This window comes from Haematobia irritans, chromosome 4 (genome assembly GCF_050003625.1).
Source record: "Haematobia irritans isolate KBUSLIRL chromosome 4, ASM5000362v1, whole genome shotgun sequence".
Classification (NCBI taxonomy): Eukaryota; Metazoa; Arthropoda; class Insecta; order Diptera; family Muscidae; genus Haematobia; species Haematobia irritans.
Genome location: NC_134400.1, coordinates 214,060,452 through 214,079,850, shown reverse-complemented (window position 1 = coordinate 214,079,850; position 19,399 = coordinate 214,060,452). Strand labels below are relative to the sequence as shown.

Sequence of the window (19,399 nt, the reverse complement as noted above, 5' to 3'; positions counted from 1 at the left end):
TATATTAATGTTAAAATTATCATAGATGTCCTGAAAACTAGGCTTGATAAAAATTAAAAAGTATTGCACACATAACCAGATTAGTTATATATTGAAAGTATTGGATGTAGTTTTTAAATGAAATTTAACATTTTTTAATTATCAATTTTATTGTTGAATTTAAACAGCATTTTCAAAATGTTTTTATTATTAATAATAATCATACGCAATATGGTACCAAGCTGAATAGCTCAATATTTTCTTTTACAAATCGAATAAATAATTAGATGGTTTAATTATTTATTCTTATTTTCTTTTTTCCTCCAATTCTTGCAATATTATTTTTAGCAATAAGCGAAGAGGGTAGAATTGAAACTCATAGAACTTGTTAAAATAATTAATAATAATAATATAAAATACTTTCAAATGGCCCTCGCTAACCTATCTCCAAATTTTATTCTATGAAATTGATGTTAGGACATTTTTCTATTTTTTTTTTTTTTGAATAAAATTATTATTCAGGCAAAATAAAAATAATAATTAATTTTGAATAAAAGTTTGGACCAAGAAACGATTTTTTTTAATTTCATAAATTATCTAAAAAGGCACCCTAACCTATCTCTAATTTTTTTCTATGAAATTGTTGTTAGGATATTTTTCTTTTTTGTTTTGAATAAAAATATTATTCAGGTAAAAAAATAAATTATTCATTTGCAATAAAAGTTTGGACAAAGAAACAATTTTTTGTTTAATTTCATGAAGTAGCTAAAAATAATAAAAAATTGCACTTACAATATCGTTTCATTAATGACTTTTTGTAGGCGGCCTTACGCTCTTCGGGTTTTAAACGTCGAGCCATACTACCGCGTTCCTCATCATGGACACCCGAACCCGAATCATCCGAATCGGAACCGGAATAAGTTCGCGCACGATTTCTGGCAAGTTTTGTGGGTAACGATAAATCCAATGGGGCCTCATCATCGAAATCTTCCTCCTCCTCTTCTTCCTCCTCATCACTGTGATAGTGATCCGATGGAGGATGGTGAGGCTCATGATGATGATGATGGATTTGTTGTTGAGGGTGATTTTGAGGACGTTGTTCTGCGATTAAATGATAATGCCTTTGTTCCGCGAGATCCTGGTGGGGTGATGTAGCAGAAATGCACCGTTCTTCTGATAATGAATCCTCTTCTTCACGACTGGTTATAACCGATCGTCTAATGGGTTGTGGTGGCATAGACGGCTTGGGACCATGTGACGGTGTGGTTGGGGAGGGCTGCGATTCTATATCCATATTATCCTGACGCGTCGGACTCTGCTGTTGCTGCTGCTGATGATGTCTTAAATGATTATAGAGAACGGCAAATTTTTGTCGACATGTTGAGATTTGATGCTGGTCTTGGTCATCCGTATTACCAGGGCCAGAGTGATTCGATAATGCCGGTGACCTAGAGGGTGAATGCGGTGAATAAGGTCTTGGTGATGACGTTTTATAGACCTCAGTAACACGTTCACGCTCCCCTAGAGTTTCATTTGCATTTTCCTCCATCTGCTGGCCTATGGCACTTGGCGTTAAAGATCTAGGATTTTCTGGGGGCCAATTTTCTTTTGCTGAATGCGGCGATAAGCATCTTGTGGGAGAGCTAGACCTATGATTTGGCGATTCATGACTTGCATTATGGGGACTATCCATGTTACAGGATAATTTCGAGACCGCAGCCACCATCTCTCCCTCGGCTGCCGGTGAGGATAGAGGCGATGAGGCCATAGTCTGTTGTGATGCTGTCGACGAGGCTATGGAGGCCGTTGAAGGTGATGCCAAAGGACTACTGTTACCATGTAAATGGCCATTAGTGGCCGGTGGCGAGGGTGAAGGTGAGGCTGTGGCATTTGAGGTATTGGCAAACGTATGGGCATTTGCAGCCACCAGATGTTGCACCATAATCATAATGCTGATTTTTTTTTTGTTTATGGTAGGTCACAAGATTTTTTTTGGAATTTTTTTCTAGTTTTTTTTCCAAGGGAAAAAGTTTTAATTTTTTAGTTTATTTGAAATTAAACATTTTGAGGGATTTTTTTGTTGCTGTATTTTTCCAAAATACCTAACACTGTTTGGGTTTTTTTTTGATTTTTTAAAGTCTTGTTTTGTAGAATTTTTTTTTCTTAGTACCTGAGACCAAATCTCTTTGATAAATATATTTTTTTAAATTTTATTTTTTTAGTAATATTTTTTCTAAGGGTTTGAGGTAATTAAATTTTGTACATCGGTTGAAAAAACGGACGATATAAGTTTTTATTTTGTGTCAGTGGTTTTCAAGTTTGTTAATTGGGTTGAACAAATTTTTATAAATTTTTATAGAATATCCATAAAGTTTTTTTTGTGTTTAGATAAAATTTGTCAGTTTTTACTTTTAAATGGAATGACACTGTGTATACTCATATTTTTTGAAAATATTTGGTTTTTTATTATTTTAAGATTTGCATTTTTTAAAAATTTCTTTGTGCTTTTTTATTAGATTTTTTACTGTTGCTTACTTTAGAACAAAAACGACCATGACTGACAATCCAAGGGGCACAAGAGCAACACAAACATTTTGTTTTGGGGTTTCTCACAAAATTCATAAATCTCAAAACACTTGTCCAAAGCCAGCCATTGGCTTTGTATTTTTGCAAATTATTATTGGGGAAATTATTCAAATTGTTTAAACATTATGATGAAGAGGGCGGCTGGGGGGTTAAGGTATCCGTATCCGTGTATTTTATATGCAATGTAAGTATTTTTTAAATTTACATCATTTTGCTAAATTTATTTTGAAAAAAATTTTTTTTCAAAATTTATTTTTGTTTTATTTTTTTTTTTTTCAAAAATTTTCTAATTGAGTAATGTGTTGGAAATTGTTTTGAAATGTTTGTTTGTTGTTTGGTTGGTTTTCGCTTTCGAACGTTTCGAACACAAACGTCGTTTATCTCTTACGGTATCAGCGAAACTGAAATTTGTAGTTTCTGAAATAAGTTGATTACGGCTGAAGTGGCTGAGACTCGATATAATTTTTTGTGTTGTTGCTGTTTTTCATTTCATTTCAGTTTTCGTCGTCGTCGTTGCTGTTGCTTCTGCTGCCTCGTAGCCATTGTCGTCGTCGTTGTATACACATACTATAAGCATGCGCTGCGAAATGTTGTTGCTTTGGTTGGTTGGTGGTTTTTTGCTGTTGCTGTTGCCGTTGCTATTTGCTGCTGTTGCTGATGGGAGACGTTGGAGCAAAACAAATCAATGGTCTAAATGACTGTCAGACTGACCAACCTAAAAAGGCTGACTAACTGCTTTGGTTTGTTACTGGTCCCGGTTTGATTACTTAGATGATGATTGTTTAGCGGGGGGCTTTAGATGACTGCCTTTGCTTACTCTAAACAGGCATAACTTGCAATTGCATATGCTTTAAAATTTAAAACATTTCCATAGCCCGCTAACCAAGTTCCTTTCGTAAGATGAATTTTTTGTTTCGGGATTTATTATAAAGGCAAAAAGTCAGACACTCGATTGGGCCACCACCGTCAAGTCACTGCTAATACTATGCTTGGGGAAGCAAGAAGCGATGACGACTGTTTGGCTGCAAACACAACACACAAAGTTAAACGGCAGCAAAACATTTAGCAACCAATATAAGAAACCAACAACAGCAAAAAAAATAAACCAGAGACAAAAACCGCCAACCATTCCAAAACATTGTTGATAATACATGGCGATTGGTGTTGCTGTTGTTGTTGTTGTCGTTTGGCTCTCGCAAAGAGCAGATTCTCTATTGTAAAGGTAAAACACAATGGGGAGCTCTCCCCAATCATAGAGTCTCTTCTTGGCTCTTTACCAATACAACAATACAGCTCTAATGAAATTCTCTTGAGAGAGTAGAAAAGAAAATACACCTCACATACAAATATAGTGAATAAACCACTCTCACTTGCAATGCAATCCCAATATACAATATGTTGAGTATGGGGCATCCAAACACACACACACACACTCTACATTAAAATATCTCTTTTTCGTGAGATTATTATATTTGATTCCCTCTCCCCTTACCATCTCTTACAAAGCATTTTCCAAACATTCATGCATTCATGTCTTAAGCTAATAGCAAAACAAAATAACAAACCAAAGCAAAGCAAACACAAAGCGCCTCTTCTTCGTCAGAGTCTATTTTTTTGTTTGTTTTGCTGTTCCCAGTAAAACGGAAAATGCGAAAATACATAGCAAACAGCAGCGCGTCAAATGCTTGTTGCCTTAACATGACACACAGCCGCCTTAATAACATCGAGACCGACATCGACGACGACCCAGACCCACTGTACCACTGTGTAATTCTGGTACAAACAGTATTTCTTTTCCTTACTGTATTTATAAAATGTTATGTACGTGTTGGGGAGGGGTAGAGGGGTGATGTGTGTAGTGTTTTGGTTGGATAGATGGATGGAATGAATGGATGTGTTCTTCATTTGTTTGTTAGTCGTTTGGCATATTTCTTTGCATTGGGGTTACCCTAGATTGGGTAATAAAAACTGCATTGTCATGAGGATTACAAATTTGTTAAACAATTTCCTATGATGCTGATCAATGAGAAAGTAACTTAAATTGCAATTATAAAAAGATGGAATTTTTAATAAAATTGTATATATCCAAATGCCAAAATATTTAACACTGTTTTGGTTTTTTGAAGTTTTGTTTTGTTGAATTTTTTTTTTGAGTGTCTGAGATCAATTTTCTTTGATAAATATATTTTTTAATTTGATTTTTTTTTCTAATTTTTTTTCTAAGGGTTTGAGGTAATTAAATTTTGTACATCGGTTGGGTAATAAAAATTGCATTGACATAAGACATGAGGATTACTAATTTGTGAAATAATAGGCAATTATGCTGATCAATGAGAAATGTAACTTAAATTGCAATTCAGAAAAGAGAAAATTCTTATCAACATTCTATATATCGAAAATGTGTAATGATTTTTAATATATCATAACTCATTCGCCTAAATCATGATAGGCTTTTATGAGTGAATAATATAACTCATACGCCTGAGGGCATTAGGATCACGGTTGCCACAGTTGGTAGAATTCTACCAAAAATGGTAGATTTTCTACTGTTTGGTAGATTGGCAGAATTCTTGATGGTAGATTTTGCAATATATTCCTCTCCAACTAAGAGGTACTTGCAAAATTTTCTATAGAAATCAAATTTTGACAAAATTTTCTACAGAAATAACATTTTGACAAAATTTTCTATAGAAATAAAATTTTGATAAAATTTTCAATAGAAATCAAATTTTGACAAAAGTTTCTACAGAAATAAAATTGTGACAAAATTTTCTATAGAAATAAAATTTTGATAAAATTTTCTATAGAAATAAATTTTTGATAAAATTTTCTATAGAAATAACATTTTGATAACATTTTCTATAGAAATAAAATTTTGACAACATTTTCTGTAAAAATAAAATTTGACAAAATTTTCTATAGAAATAAAATTTTGACACAATTTTCTATGGAAATATTTTTTTTTTATCTATGTATCAATCGATTTAGAGCCATATCGGTTTAGATTAGAGTATTCTTAAAATGGGTAAAAATAGAGTTCACATATTTTTGAGCAGAGATGACAAAAAATATCATCCCAAATTTATTATTGATGTTATCTTATTCTCATTTCTTATTCGTCAATATCAAGGTTTATGGTGCATGTGAGGTGATGTTAGACCCTATACCCAGAATTATATCCTGAGTTAACCTACTACAACAACAACATAATATTATGTAGAGGATTATACTATCGTTTTTTTTTTTTGTTATTGAAGTCAACAATTTTTGATTACATGTATATAGAAAAATAATTATATCATTTAGTTTGAGAAGTATTTAATATTAGTTTAATATTTTTCTTTTAATGTCTGCCTTAAAATTTCATATGAATTAAAATGAAGACCCCTCTCAATGTCTAGAGATCGCTTCCTGCCCCCAACAGCTAGAGCAAAAACAAAAAACGAATTCTCTGACATTAACAAGCCGCATCATGAAGTAAAAAAAAAATGAAATGGAAAACTCACAAAAGTAGAACATGCAGTTTATTTTCATCTCCTTTCCTGAATATTTCAATGTAACAGGCAAAACAACATGGGTCAGAGCAAATGCAAAAAAGAAACAAACAGAAAAAAACTCGTAGCAGACTAAACTACAATAGCAGCATCTGCTTTTGAAAATGGAAAACGGATGCAAAAAACTCACACATAGAAAGAAAACAAGAGAGATACACGGAGAAACATTTCATATTGGCATTTTCCGCAACAATAACTACAAAGACCTGAGAGAGAATTAATGGACACAAATCATCACTCTCATAAAATATTTGCTAAGTGAATGAGAGAAATATATATATGTGAGTGTGTATTTGAGAGAAATATGAGAACAAAATACACTTATACATTCAAATATTCATCACTCATATGCTATGAGAATGTATGCGAGTCAAAAAGAGGGCTAAGTGGGGAATTAAATAGGAGTAGTGCGCGCCAGGCCAAAAGAGGGAAGGCCGACAGTCGTAATTTTCATTATTGTGGAGACTACTGTCTGTTGTCGTTGCTGCATATAGCCACAAATTTTCACTTTCCGTTTGAATTACACACAAACACACACACATACGCAAACATGTATACAGACTAGCGCCTGCATGCCACTTTACCCCACCATATGTTAGGAATGAGGGCTCATGGATCTTTTGGGATGGATAGATAGATGGTTGTGAAAATTTATGTGTGTATGAATGTGTGCATGCGTCTGTGTGCTCTGATTATGGTTAACATTGTGTGAGTGTATTTTATTGGGGAATTGGAATCTACTTTTGATGGAGGCAAGAGATATGCACGAACTAAATGATGATGTCTGCTGGTGCTGCTTATTGTGGCAACAAAAAACAGCAACAAAAACAATGCAAATATTTGGTAGGGGGATCTCTAGGAAATCTGAGTGGGAATGTGGCTAAACAAAAAGAGAACTGTGGCTCTTTGGGTTGCCAAAGGAGATGTGTACAACACATACATTCAAAATGAAATACACTTCCTTTTCATTTGCCACGAGTTTTGGGGGTCAGAATGAAATGAAGCCTTAATAATCCCCAACAAATATTCCAGACTTTATAAAGGTAAATGTTAAAAAGTGAAGAAACCCAAGAGTACTTTCCAATTGTGATTCTTATCACCAAAATTGTAGTCTCTCTAAGCAGCCAACAACAACAACATTGTTGGACAAACAGACGTCGAACAAAATAGACAAAAACCAAAACCATTGACTGTCTTACCTTTTCCGGCCATCTGCAAGCAGGTCATTATACACAGAAAAAAATTCTATTTTCTTCTGAAAAAATATCTTAAGCGAATTAGTAAAAACTTCCAAATGATTCCCCGTCCCTCCACAATTATATGCATAAAGTAATAAAAGTGAACTTTTCTGTCTGGAAAGACCAACCAAAATGAAATGGATTTTTTCTAGTGTAGCAGCCAGTCGACCAACCTATTTACGACAGGTAATGGCTGAGCCCTCACAAAAGGGGAAGAAACCCATTTGAGTCATAACAAAAATGGTAGAAGGTGAGAATACTGGGTGAGTGTCTGTCCTATAGCCTTGTCCCGACTGTTAACCTCAAAAAATCATTTGACTGATGATGTCTTCACCATCCACCTTAGTTGGATGGTGAATATCCTAGAGGACACCCTGTTGTCTGTATATATTCGTTACCATATAGACACCGTCTGTATTTAATTTATGTGTGTGAGTGTACGGGGAAGGGGGTGGGGTATGTTTATTACTATTGTCGTTCGGTGTTGTTGCTCTTTGTTGAAGTGCATACAGTGGGATTATTTAATTAGAAAAAAAAAATTGTATGACATTGTATTTTATGAAAAATGTAGACTTTCTTTTAGATTTTCACAACACAACGATGGCTCATAGTAATCCCCTTCTTGTATAAGTCTAGTAAGGGTCCGCTAGATGGAGATAGAAATATGGATTTTCTTACTAAAAACTTGTTTTCTGTTTGGTTGATTCAGTTAGATATGCTGTATGACCCTATACATTAATTGCATACTCAATTGTGAGAGACTGAGTAAAATACACTAAAGCGAAAAACCCTAACCTGAGAGAATTGCTGGCAACCAACAGGATTGCCACTATTTTGTGTTACTTGAACTATAATTGGTACGCTTTTGTCCTCAAAAATCCTCAAATGAAATTAAAAATACCCACAAAAATCCCCAATAAATTTTATGACAAATAAAAAATAATGTTTAATTTAAGAATTGAAAAAATTATACATAAAATGTTTATCATACCAGCTGGCAAGCTGCAATAAAATCAAAATTTCCAAACACACAAAAATAGGAGACCGGTGATCGAAACGAAAATTTGCTTCTCAAGTAGTAAAATTAGGTGGTAGAAACGGTTGCCACAATTAATAGAATTCTACCAAAAAGGTAGATATTTTTTTACTTTTAGGTAGATTGGTAGAATTTTTGATGTTTTGGTAAAATTTGCAAAATATTCCTCTCCAACTAAAAGGTTTTTGTTATACAAATAAAATTTTGACAAAATTCTATAGAGAAATAAAATTTTGAGAAAATTTCTTATAGAAATGAAATTTTGACAAAATTTCCTATAGAAATAAGATTTTGACAAAATTTCCTATAGAAATAAAATGTTGACAAATTTTTCTAAAGAAATAAAATGTTGACAAAATTTTCTATAGAAATGAAATTTTGACAAAATTTCCTATAGAAAGAAAATTTTGACAAAATTTTCTAAAGAAATAAAATTTTGACAAAATTTTCTAAAAAAATAAAATTTTGACAAAATTTTCTATAAAAATGAAATTTTGACAAAATTTTCTATAAAAATGAAATTTTGACAAAATTTCCTATAGAAATGAAATTTTGAGAAAATTTTCTAAAGAAATAAAATTTTGACCAACTCTTCTATAGCAATACAATTTTGACGAAATTTTAACCAAATTTTCTATAAAAATAAAATTTTGACCAAATTTTCTATAAAACTAAAATTTTGACAAAATTTTCTAAAGAAATAAAATTTTGACAAAATTTTCTAAAGAAATAAAATTTTGACAAAATTTTCTATAGAAATAAAATTTTGACAAAATTTTCTATGAAAATGAAATTTTGACAAAATTTTCTAAAGAAATAAAATTTTGATAAAATTTTCTACAGAAATGAAATTTTGACAAAATTTTCTAAAGAAATAAAATTTTGAGAAAATTTTCTATAGAAATAAAATTTTGACAAAATTTTCTATAGAAATAAAATTTTGACAAAATTTTCTATAGAAATAAAATTTTGACAAAATTTTCTATAGAAATAAAATTTTGACAAAATTTTCTAAGGAAATAAAATTTTGACAAAATTTTCTAAGGAAATAAAATTTTGACAAAATTTTCTATAGAAATAAAATTTTGAGAAAATTTCCTATAGAAATGAAATTTTGACAAAATTTCCTATAGAAATAAAATGTTGACAAAATTTTCTATGGAAATAAAATTTTGAGAAAATTTCCTATAGAAATGAAATTTTGAGAAAATTTCCTATAGAAATAAGATTTTGACAAAATTTTCTATAGAAATAAGAAATTGACAAAATTTTCTAAAGAAATAAAATTTTGACAAAATTTTCTATAGAAACAAAATTTTTACAAAATTTTCTATAGAAACAAAATTTTGACCAAATTTTCTATAAAAATAAAATTTTGACCAAATTTTCTATAAAACTAAAATTTTGACAAAATTTTCTAAAGAAATAAAACTTTGACAAAATTTTCTATAGAAATAAAATTTTGACAAAATTTTCTATGAAAATGAAATTTTGACAAAATTTCCTATAGAAATAAAATTTTTACAAAATTTTCTAAAGAAATAAAATTTTGACAAAATTTTCTATAGAAATAAAATTTTGATAAAATTTTCTATAGAAATAAAATTTTGATTAAATTTTCTAGAGAAATAAAATTTTGACTAAATTTTCTAGAGAAATGAAATTTTGACAAAATTTGTTAGATCCTTATAAATGTGAACTATCTTCAACATTTCTATATTTATGGTATATATTGTTCAAATCAGTGAAGAACACTAACGAGGGGACAAAATTTGGACCCTGATTTCGCAATAGTAAAAACATATCTTAGTAAAGCTGATTAAAATTATAAATTATCCCTTGGGCACCCACAATAAAATTCGGTGTCCGTTCCTAGTCCAAAACCTCCATTTGCACCCTATTGTATGCCGTGGAATAAAAATGAGCAATGGATTTCTATTTTGCAAATGCGCATTGATTTTTCTTTAATAACGTAGTAAGAAAAAGGATTTAACATAAACCCGTTATATTATACTGAAGCGTTTTCCATAGAAAAACTCCCCACAAAACTTCCCAAATTTTGTGAAAATCCCCATCAAATCCTCCACTCAAAAATTTCGTCTCCAACTACGAAAAATATCCATAATTTGGAGAAAAATCCCCAATACTGGCAGCACTGAATATCACTTACAAAAGACATTGGAGAGACCTCTAAATCAAAGATGGCTCAATGATGATATGGCTCAAAACATTATCTCGTGCATGTTTCTCATGATTTCAAGAGACATTTTTCGACATTCATTGGGAGTACGGAAATATTATTAGACATTAAAGGAAAAACCAACTTTCAAAGCCTTTCTTCAAAAATCAAATGAAAAAGAGAGAGAGAGAGAGAGCATAATCTTATAGTACTCTTGTTTTCGTTCCAATTTCAAGTAACATTTCTAGAAGTACATAAAGAAAGTGATCATATGGACTCGCACACAATCACAGATTTCTCTTTGCCCATACATGCTCTAGATTGTCAAACTTTTTGAAAAATCCACTTATAGTCTCCAATTTACTGAAATTTTTTGGGTGGATAGAGGGATGGTCCAACGAAAAAATGTCGGCAAAGTGAAACATCTCAGTGGACACTAATGGATACTCATGGTCGCCTAAACTTTGTCCATAGATGGGAGATGTCCAGTTATGAGAGATTAATTTTAATGCGTTAATATAGCGAATATCACACGACAAAGTTCCACTTTTGATAGGTATTCGGTTTTCAGAGTGTCCAAGTTTGGGAGATTTCACTTTACTTGCCCCACATTTTTAATTTCTTCAATTAAAAATTCATTTAAATTCTCCAAGACACCAAGAGGGAGATAATGGAGTGATAATAGGTAGTTGAAGTGAAGTTGAAATTAGCCATAGTCTTGTGAAAAATAAAATATATAAAAAATGATTAAATTTAGTATTTTTAATTAAGATTTTTATTTAAAATATATTTGAGATGTTTTTAACCTACTGTACAAGGTTTTTGGGTAATTTAGTCAAAGTTGATGTCGATGAACAGACGACACCTTTTCTCTCATTCCAGGATTTGGATTTTTTCTTTCGTTTTGATCTGTAAACATAGGGGTATGGGGAGTGCAGCAGCCGGTAAACGGTTGAAGGTTGTCACTGTTGTAGGGAGCATTAGGGGTGTTCGAATCTTATATTGCTTCATGTGTATATATCTAACAACAGTTGTTGTTTGTAATGTATTTGGCTTTTTCTTGATGTCGTCGGGGGGTTGCTGATGATTTCTAGATTTTATACGTTTCGTATATATATGTAGATTTTTTGTGATTGTATATTCTCACATACATACATATATGTACGTATTACTGTGTATATGTACAGTATGAGCAAGAACAAGAAAAAAAGAACGTTAAGTGAATCATGAGAAACGAGACAACATTCAACACAGTGAATGACCTGAAAACGATCTAACACGCGCCATTTTCACATCCTTCCCTAAAAATTGTCGAACTACCTCAAACACCACTACTTGCCATCATTTGGTTAAAGTCCCCCATTTAGCTAAAGAAAGAAGGAATTTAAAAACAACTCCCCCCAAAATATTAATTGTAGGGGTATGTTTATGGGTGTGTGTGTGTTCATGTGCAGTTAGCGGCACTTTGTTGATGATTTTATGGACATTACTGCGCTATTGCGAGTATTTGTAGTTAAAACGGGAGTACTGGTATTGGTCTCGCATACTGAGTTTTAATGACGATGATGTAGGTGCATTCTCTGTTGTTGTTGTTGTTGATTTTTTGTTTTATTCAAATACCATGTTTCATTTCAATTCCGTACGTTTTCATACGATTTGTTTGTCTTGTATTTCCAAAAGTGATATTGCGTTGTATTTTCGGAAGCTAAGCTTCTTTCAATTAACGAAAACAAATGAATTTAATTCTTAATCTATGGAATTCCCTCATATACCCGTAATTTGCCTTATCTTATTTCCCTAAACACAATGAGAGATGTTTTTATGTTGATTATTTACAGTAATGAGAAATTCCTCTCTCTCCCTCTCCATTATGGTCAAAGAGTGACTTGTTAAAGAGATCAAGTAAGCTAAGATAAAAAGTAGATCTTTTTTATCATAATTAAAATTTTCGAAATTGTTTAAATATTGAATTTTAAAATTGTGAATTGCTTGCTTAGATGAAATTCATATTGCACACTTCGACTGAAATTTTTTGGGTCAAACATTGTTGACCGAAACCTATAGTATTAATTATTAAAAGAAGCAAAACTTCTTTCTTCTGCCTTTTATAAAAAAAATTAAATATAACTGACTTTTTTTAATTTTGCAGTGTTTTTATACTAAGATTTGGTGATGATGATGATGATGTAGGTGCATACTAAAGGGTGGTTAAATTTCAAGGGCCGATGTTGAATGTGAACCACACCTAAACGCCAAGTTTTTTTTCCGAATTTTATTTGACATTTCTCTATTTCAGACTTACTCAATTAGAACCATGGACGTTGTGAATGGGCAGAATGGTTCCAAGAAATGGCAACAGTGGATGATCAATTTTCGAAGAAAATCATCTTCAGTGATGAAGCACATTTTCACCTCAGTGGATTCGTCAATAAACAGAATTGCCGCATTTGGGCGAATGAGAATCCAAGAGTGATTGTCGAAAAACCAATGCACCCACAAAGAGTGACTGTTTGGTGCGGTTTATGGGCTGGCGGCATCATCGGGCCGTATTTTTTCCAAAATGAGGCCGGTCAGGCAGTTACTGTGAATGGTGTTCGCTATCGTGAGATGATAACGAACTTTTTATGGCCCGAATTGGAAGATATGGATGTGGACTATATGTGGTTTCAGCAGGACGGTTCCACTTGTCACTGGCCGTGTTATCTCACGTAATGGCGATGTCAATTGGCCGCCAAGGTCATGTGATTTGACACCGTTGGACTTTTTTCTTTGGGGTTATTTGAAAGAAAAGGTGTACGTCGATAACTCAGTAACAATTCAAGAGCTAAAGGATGAGTTAATTCGGCACATTAACGGCATAGAACCTCCATTATGCCTCAGCGTCATCGAAAATTTGGACCATCGGATGAAAGTGTGCCACCGAGGTCGCGGCGCCCATTTGTGTCTTATTCAATATCAACATTGGCCCTTGAAATTTTAACCACCCTTTATATTGTTTTGAGTTTTTTTTTTGTTCAAATATTTCATTTGAATTCTGCGTCATATAATTTGTTTGTCTTGTATTTCCAAAATAGATATTGCGTTGTTTTTTGGTACGCTTAGCTGAAGAGAGTTACCACATCTACCCGTAATTTGTCTCTTTAGTTGTCTTTTCTTAGAGATGTTTTTGTTTGGTTATTTAGATTAGTGACAAATTACTCTCTCACGCTCTTCTCCCGATTATTCTCAATGGGTATAATGAGAGTAAGAGTAAGCTAAGGCATAAAGAAGATCTTCTTTTTTATTTTTAACATTATTTTAATTTTTTGAAATTGTTATAGGTTGAATTAATAAATGTTAATTGGAAGCTTATATAATATTCAAATATTTTACACTCTACGACTGAATCTATAGTAGCAAAAGGTCTACCTTCCAGCTATTATAAAACTGAAAAAATATATTTTTATAATTTTTGAAATTTCTAATTCTGTAGCTTTTTTAACGAGGTTTCTCATTTTTGGGGCATATTTTTCCAATATTTGTAATATAATCCATGGCCTTTCTTAAGACAAAATTAACTTTAACAAAATTAACTTATTTTCTTAATTTCTAAATATTTACCATGGCATCAGGTATTTCAACTTACCTGTAATAGAAAATAGAAAAATATTATTTATGATACTAAATTAAGAAATTATCATGGAATGAGACTAAATACACAAAAACCAAAGTGAAATCACCACGCAGAAAATGAGTTTAGTTAGAAAATTTTAACTAAACTATTTTACTAATTGCAAATTAGAAAATTTACTAATAATACTAATAATTTATTGGAGTTAGGTTAGGTTAGGTGGCAGCCCGATGTATCAGGCTCACTTAGACTATTCAGTCCGTTGTGGTACCACATTGGTGAACTTCTCTCTTATCACTGAGTGCTGCTCGATTCCATGTTAAGCTCAATGACAAAGGGACCTCCTTTTTATAGCCGAGTCCGAACGGCATTCCACATTGCAGTGAAACCACTTAGAGAAGCTTTGAAACCCTCAGAAATGTCACCAGCATTACTGTAGTGGTATAATCCGCCGCAGAAAAACTTTTTGGTGTTCGGTCGAAGCAGGAATCGAACCCACGACCTTGTGTATGCAAGGCGTAGTGCAATGCTAACCATTAACCATAAGGGAGCCACCTTATTGGAGTTGGTCTCTTACGTTAACTCCGTGCAACGGTAAGGTTAGGTTAGGTTAGGTGGCAGCCCGATGTATCAGGCTCACTTAGACTATTCAGTCCATTGTGATACCACATTGGTGAACTTTTCTCTCTTATCACTGAGTGCTGCCCGAGGTCCCTCAATGACAAGGGACCTCTTTTTTATATCCGAGTCCGAACGGCGTTCCACATTGCAGTGAAACCACTTAGAGAAGCTTTGAAATATCACCAGCATTACTGAGGTGGGATAATCCACCGCTGAAAAACTTTTTGGTGTTTTTCAGCGGTGGATTATCCCAACGGTAAACATATAGATATTATACTCTTGAAAACACTTGAAAACATGTTTTTACGCTTTTCGTTGGAAAGGCAATTTGCAAGTCTCAATTTCAAGCATAGTATAGACGTAGTACAACCTTCACACTCTTATTTTTCTCTTCTTTGCTCATAATATATCTTTCCGAGAGATATTAGGTATGACTGACTCAACATTACAATCTTAAATTTTCCCAATGAAGCCCACATGCGGCCTGCTAGTTAAATGCAATCGACTTGCTTTATGGACATCGGTGCAGAGAATAATCTCTATAGCATCTCTCGTTCCGATTCTCCCTCTTACACGCAAAAAAATAATTCTTTCCTCCCAAACGAAATTTTAGACAAACAAAGTTCGTTTCTCATTTGCTTTTCGCTGTAAGGAAGTGTATTTGGAAGAAAAGTATATACTTTTTGTGATAAACGTTTATTCTTTTCCAGGATGTAAAAACAATTTCATAAAGACTAGCTCACAAAAAACATTATTTTCTTGCTAATTGCATTATCCCTCACATCTTTCTCACATCCACGAGGATTTTTAGTTCTTAACACCTTTTCCTGTAATACCAACAATGTAGAAGAAATTATATGATTTTATAAATTTTTAAAATTTTTTTTTACCTTTCGCCTGGACGGAGAATCGAACCGCGGACCATGCACATTGTAAGCCAACACACTAACCACTGAGCTATGTACCTGTTATGGTCATCAATAGATAAATATCCATATAAGTTATATTTATATAGCATAGCTTGCGGCGCCCACGAACCGAATAAACAAAGTTTATTTAACAGAAACAAACAGTTAGTTTGGCACCGTGGAGCAGTGGTAGCTACGTCCGACTCTCATGCCAAGGGTCGTGGGTTCGACCCCTGCTTCGGCCAAAGTTTTTTTTTTGCTTTTGTTTTTTTTTACATATATTCCAGATATATTCGGAAGATTCCGAAAAAATGTTCAACATTACATTGTACTATATTACATTTTGAACTGTAAAATGTGTCTTATTAAAGACCTAAAGTCAGAAAAGAACAGTGTTTGATATAAACGAAATGGACTGTGTTGTTATTTCAAAAATAACTTTTTTTATTGAAAAAATAAAAATTTTGTAACAAACGAATTTTTTTGGTGATAAAAGTTTAAAATTTTCGAAGCAATTCAAAAAACTCTATCAAACGAAACACGTTTTCGGTACACGTTTTCCAAACGTTTTTTTTCTTTGCGTGTATGTATCATAGCAGTAAAGTTGTGTACTACATTCGTATAAAACTTTTTTCATGTTAAATTGGCTATAGACATTTTCGTTGACTTTTTTCTGCGAGTAGAGGTCTACATTCTCTCTTCATTGTAAGAGAGCGGAAAATTATATTGCTAGATTTAGTTTCATTAAAATCTTCCTTCCTATGATTCCTATGATATATGAAGGAAATGAGTAAATGTACTCTTTTGCTTTATTCAGACTAAATTGTAATTTCATTGATTCAAAAAATGTAACCGTGAATATTCTCGCTCCCTCTCATTTCGTGATCAGTGTTACCAATTCCAATTTAGATGGTATCATTTGTTTAGGCTACCCAAAATGGAACATATTGTGAGTGAAAGCTGCAACCATTAGCAATATACGTTTATTTGATAAAAATTAGAGAACATTTCACTTTAAAAGGTTTAAAAATATTATCTATCCAAACAATGAGCCATTACAACTCTAAAAAGAAACAGATCCTCAAAACTAGTGTAGTCATTACTGATCAAATTTAGGTTGGGTTTTAATTTTTCGAGTATTTTCCCGCATATTACGTTATTTTTCTGAACAACGAATGGTATTCCACAATGATAATACCGCTACTGCACTCAGAATTTCGATCACCTCAAACCTGTTTCCAAAGCATAATGTTACTTTTCACGAGTAACTTGGTTCATTTTTGGCGCAAAAATATTGTTTTCTGGCCAAACATAGATATGCTTACCGAAATTAAATATATAATTTCCAAGAAAATAGCATGGTTGCGATAATGTTTCTCGTTCAAAAGTAACATTATGTTATTAGGCGATCATACTCCCTCTTTACGTGTGCTTCTCTAAGAATTGTTGTTCTTGCAGTTGTTTGGTATGGTAAAACATTGCATAGTCTACACTACATTGTTTCTTGGTCATACCCCATTACAAGAGTGTGCAACCTCCAGTATTTCTCCAGAACCAAGAAACAAAAGTTATCTCATTCTTAAAAAAAAACTCCATCTTATGCAATGTTCTCATTGACGCATTACAAAATACGCAAAACTTTCTCCATAGGCATTTCTTGAAAGCCACATAGGCTAGGTAAGCAAAAAATTAAAAAGATAAAAGAAAAAACTCTCAATATTCTTCCGAAAAGGTTATTCGTAAATGCTATCTTACATGTGACCTATTATGCAAACTTGCATTAAAAAGCCCAACATCGGAGTGCTGCTGTAGAATAAACATTGAGAACAAGAAGAAAAACTAAAAAAAAACTCTTCTTCTTATCTTGTCTCATGCCCTACCAAGAAGTGACGAACCAAACGATTATCAATGTCAATGGTAAAGCTCACAAAATTTTCATAGCAATGACATTGAATCTTGATGAATTGTGTAAATAAGACTTGTGCCGCTTCTTTGACTTCTTTGCTATATGTATTGGTGCAATTGAGTATGGCTATACATGCATATGTGTGTGCGTATGCATTTACTTTGCCACCATTCACTGTCACTGCCATTGGGTGTTAAAAGAGATATTACATTGGTATGCATTTACAAGTGCACACACACACATGACAATCTATCTACATACTCCAATGTATTGTTGTATGCATTTACAATTGCTTGTAATTATTAACTTCCACAATGTAAAGACCTCCCCAACTAAGTAGTCGCACTCTGGAGAGAGGAGAAGAAACCAAGAAACAAAATATCAGCAACACTTTAATCCAAAAAACAAACTAAATGCTAAAAATATGCCATCTCAGGCGAAGACATTTGTACACTTCAAAAAAATTTTGTTTTTTGTTCTCTTCTTTTTCGTTTGGTTAAGTTATGGTACAAGTTGAGTATATACACCCTTAAAAAAAATCGCTTCTTTAACATATGTTCCAAACATATTTTGCAGGAAGCACATATATTATTGGATACTGCAGAAACATTAATATGTTTGTTTTATGTGAACATATTATATGTTTGGAAGCATTTTGAGCATAAAAATATTATATGCTTGGAAGAATTTTTCCCAAAGACGATTGTGCTCATTCCCTAACATACTCGTAATTTTCACTTCCACGATTTTTTTTAGTTTTCTGTAATACAAATAATGTTGAAGAAATTATTCACTTTTATAAATTTTTTTAAATTTTACCTTTCGCCTGCACGGAGAATCGAACCGAGGACCATACAGTTTGTAAGCCAACACACTATCCACTGGGCTACGTAGCTGTTATAGTCACCAGTAGATAATTATCGTTATAAGTTACATTTATATAGCATAGTTTGCAGCGCCCACGAGCCCATGCAAACATAACATTATTTAACAGAAACATACATTTGTTTGTCACGTGGAGCAGTGGTTAGTATGTCTGCCTTGCATGCAAAGGGTCGTGGGTTCAATCCCCGCTCCGACCGAACACTTTGTTTTTTTTTTATACCCTCCACCATAGGATGGGGGTATATTAACTTTGTCATTCCGTTTGTAACACATCGAAATATTGCTCTAAGATCCCATGGTGAAATTCTGAGTTGATCTGAGCATGTCCGTCCGTCTGTTGAGATCACGCTAACTTCCGAACGAAACAAGCTATCGACTTGAAATTTGGCACAAGTAGTTGTTATTGATGTAGGTCGGATGGTATTGCAAATGGGCCATATCGGTCCACTTTTACGTATAGCCCCCACATAAATGGACCCCCAAATTTGGCTTGCGATTGCTCTAAGAGAAGCAAATTTCATCCGCTCCGGCTGAAATTTCGTACATGGTGTTAGTATATGGTCTTTAACAACCATACAAAAATTGGTCCACATCGGCCTATAATTATATATAGCCCCCATATAAGCCGATCCCCCGATTTGGATTGCGGAGCCTCTAAGAGAACCAAATTTCATCCGATCCGGCTGAAATTTGGTACATGGTGTTAGTATATGGTCTTTAACAACCATACAAAAATTGGTTTACATCGGCCTCTAATTATATATAGCTCCCATATAAGCCGATCCCCAGATTTGACTTCCGGAACCTCTTAGAAGAGCAAAATTCATCCGATCCGGTTGAAATTTGGTACGTGGTGTAAGTATATGGTCTCTAACAACCATGCAAGAATTGGTCCAT

At 33.0% G+C, this 19,399-nt stretch overlaps 1 protein-coding gene across 4 annotated transcripts in view; it reads right to left on the bottom strand.

Moving 5' to 3' along the window:
* Positions 1-19,399, bottom strand: part of Eip74EF (Ecdysone-induced protein E74) — a 303,766-nt gene that overhangs the window by 75,546 nt on the left and 208,821 nt on the right. For 2 of the 4 annotated variants that reach the window (XM_075304888.1, XM_075304887.1), the window contains exon 1: positions 772-3,617. The exons of the other annotated variants lie outside the window; for them this stretch is intronic. In XM_075304888.1, the coding sequence (XP_075161003.1) occupies positions 772-1,927 (1,156 nt within the window). In that variant the 5' untranslated portion in view covers positions 1,928-3,617. Of the gene's footprint in view, positions 1-771; positions 3,618-19,399 lie in introns of those variants that run through there. 4 annotated transcript variants of the gene reach the window in all.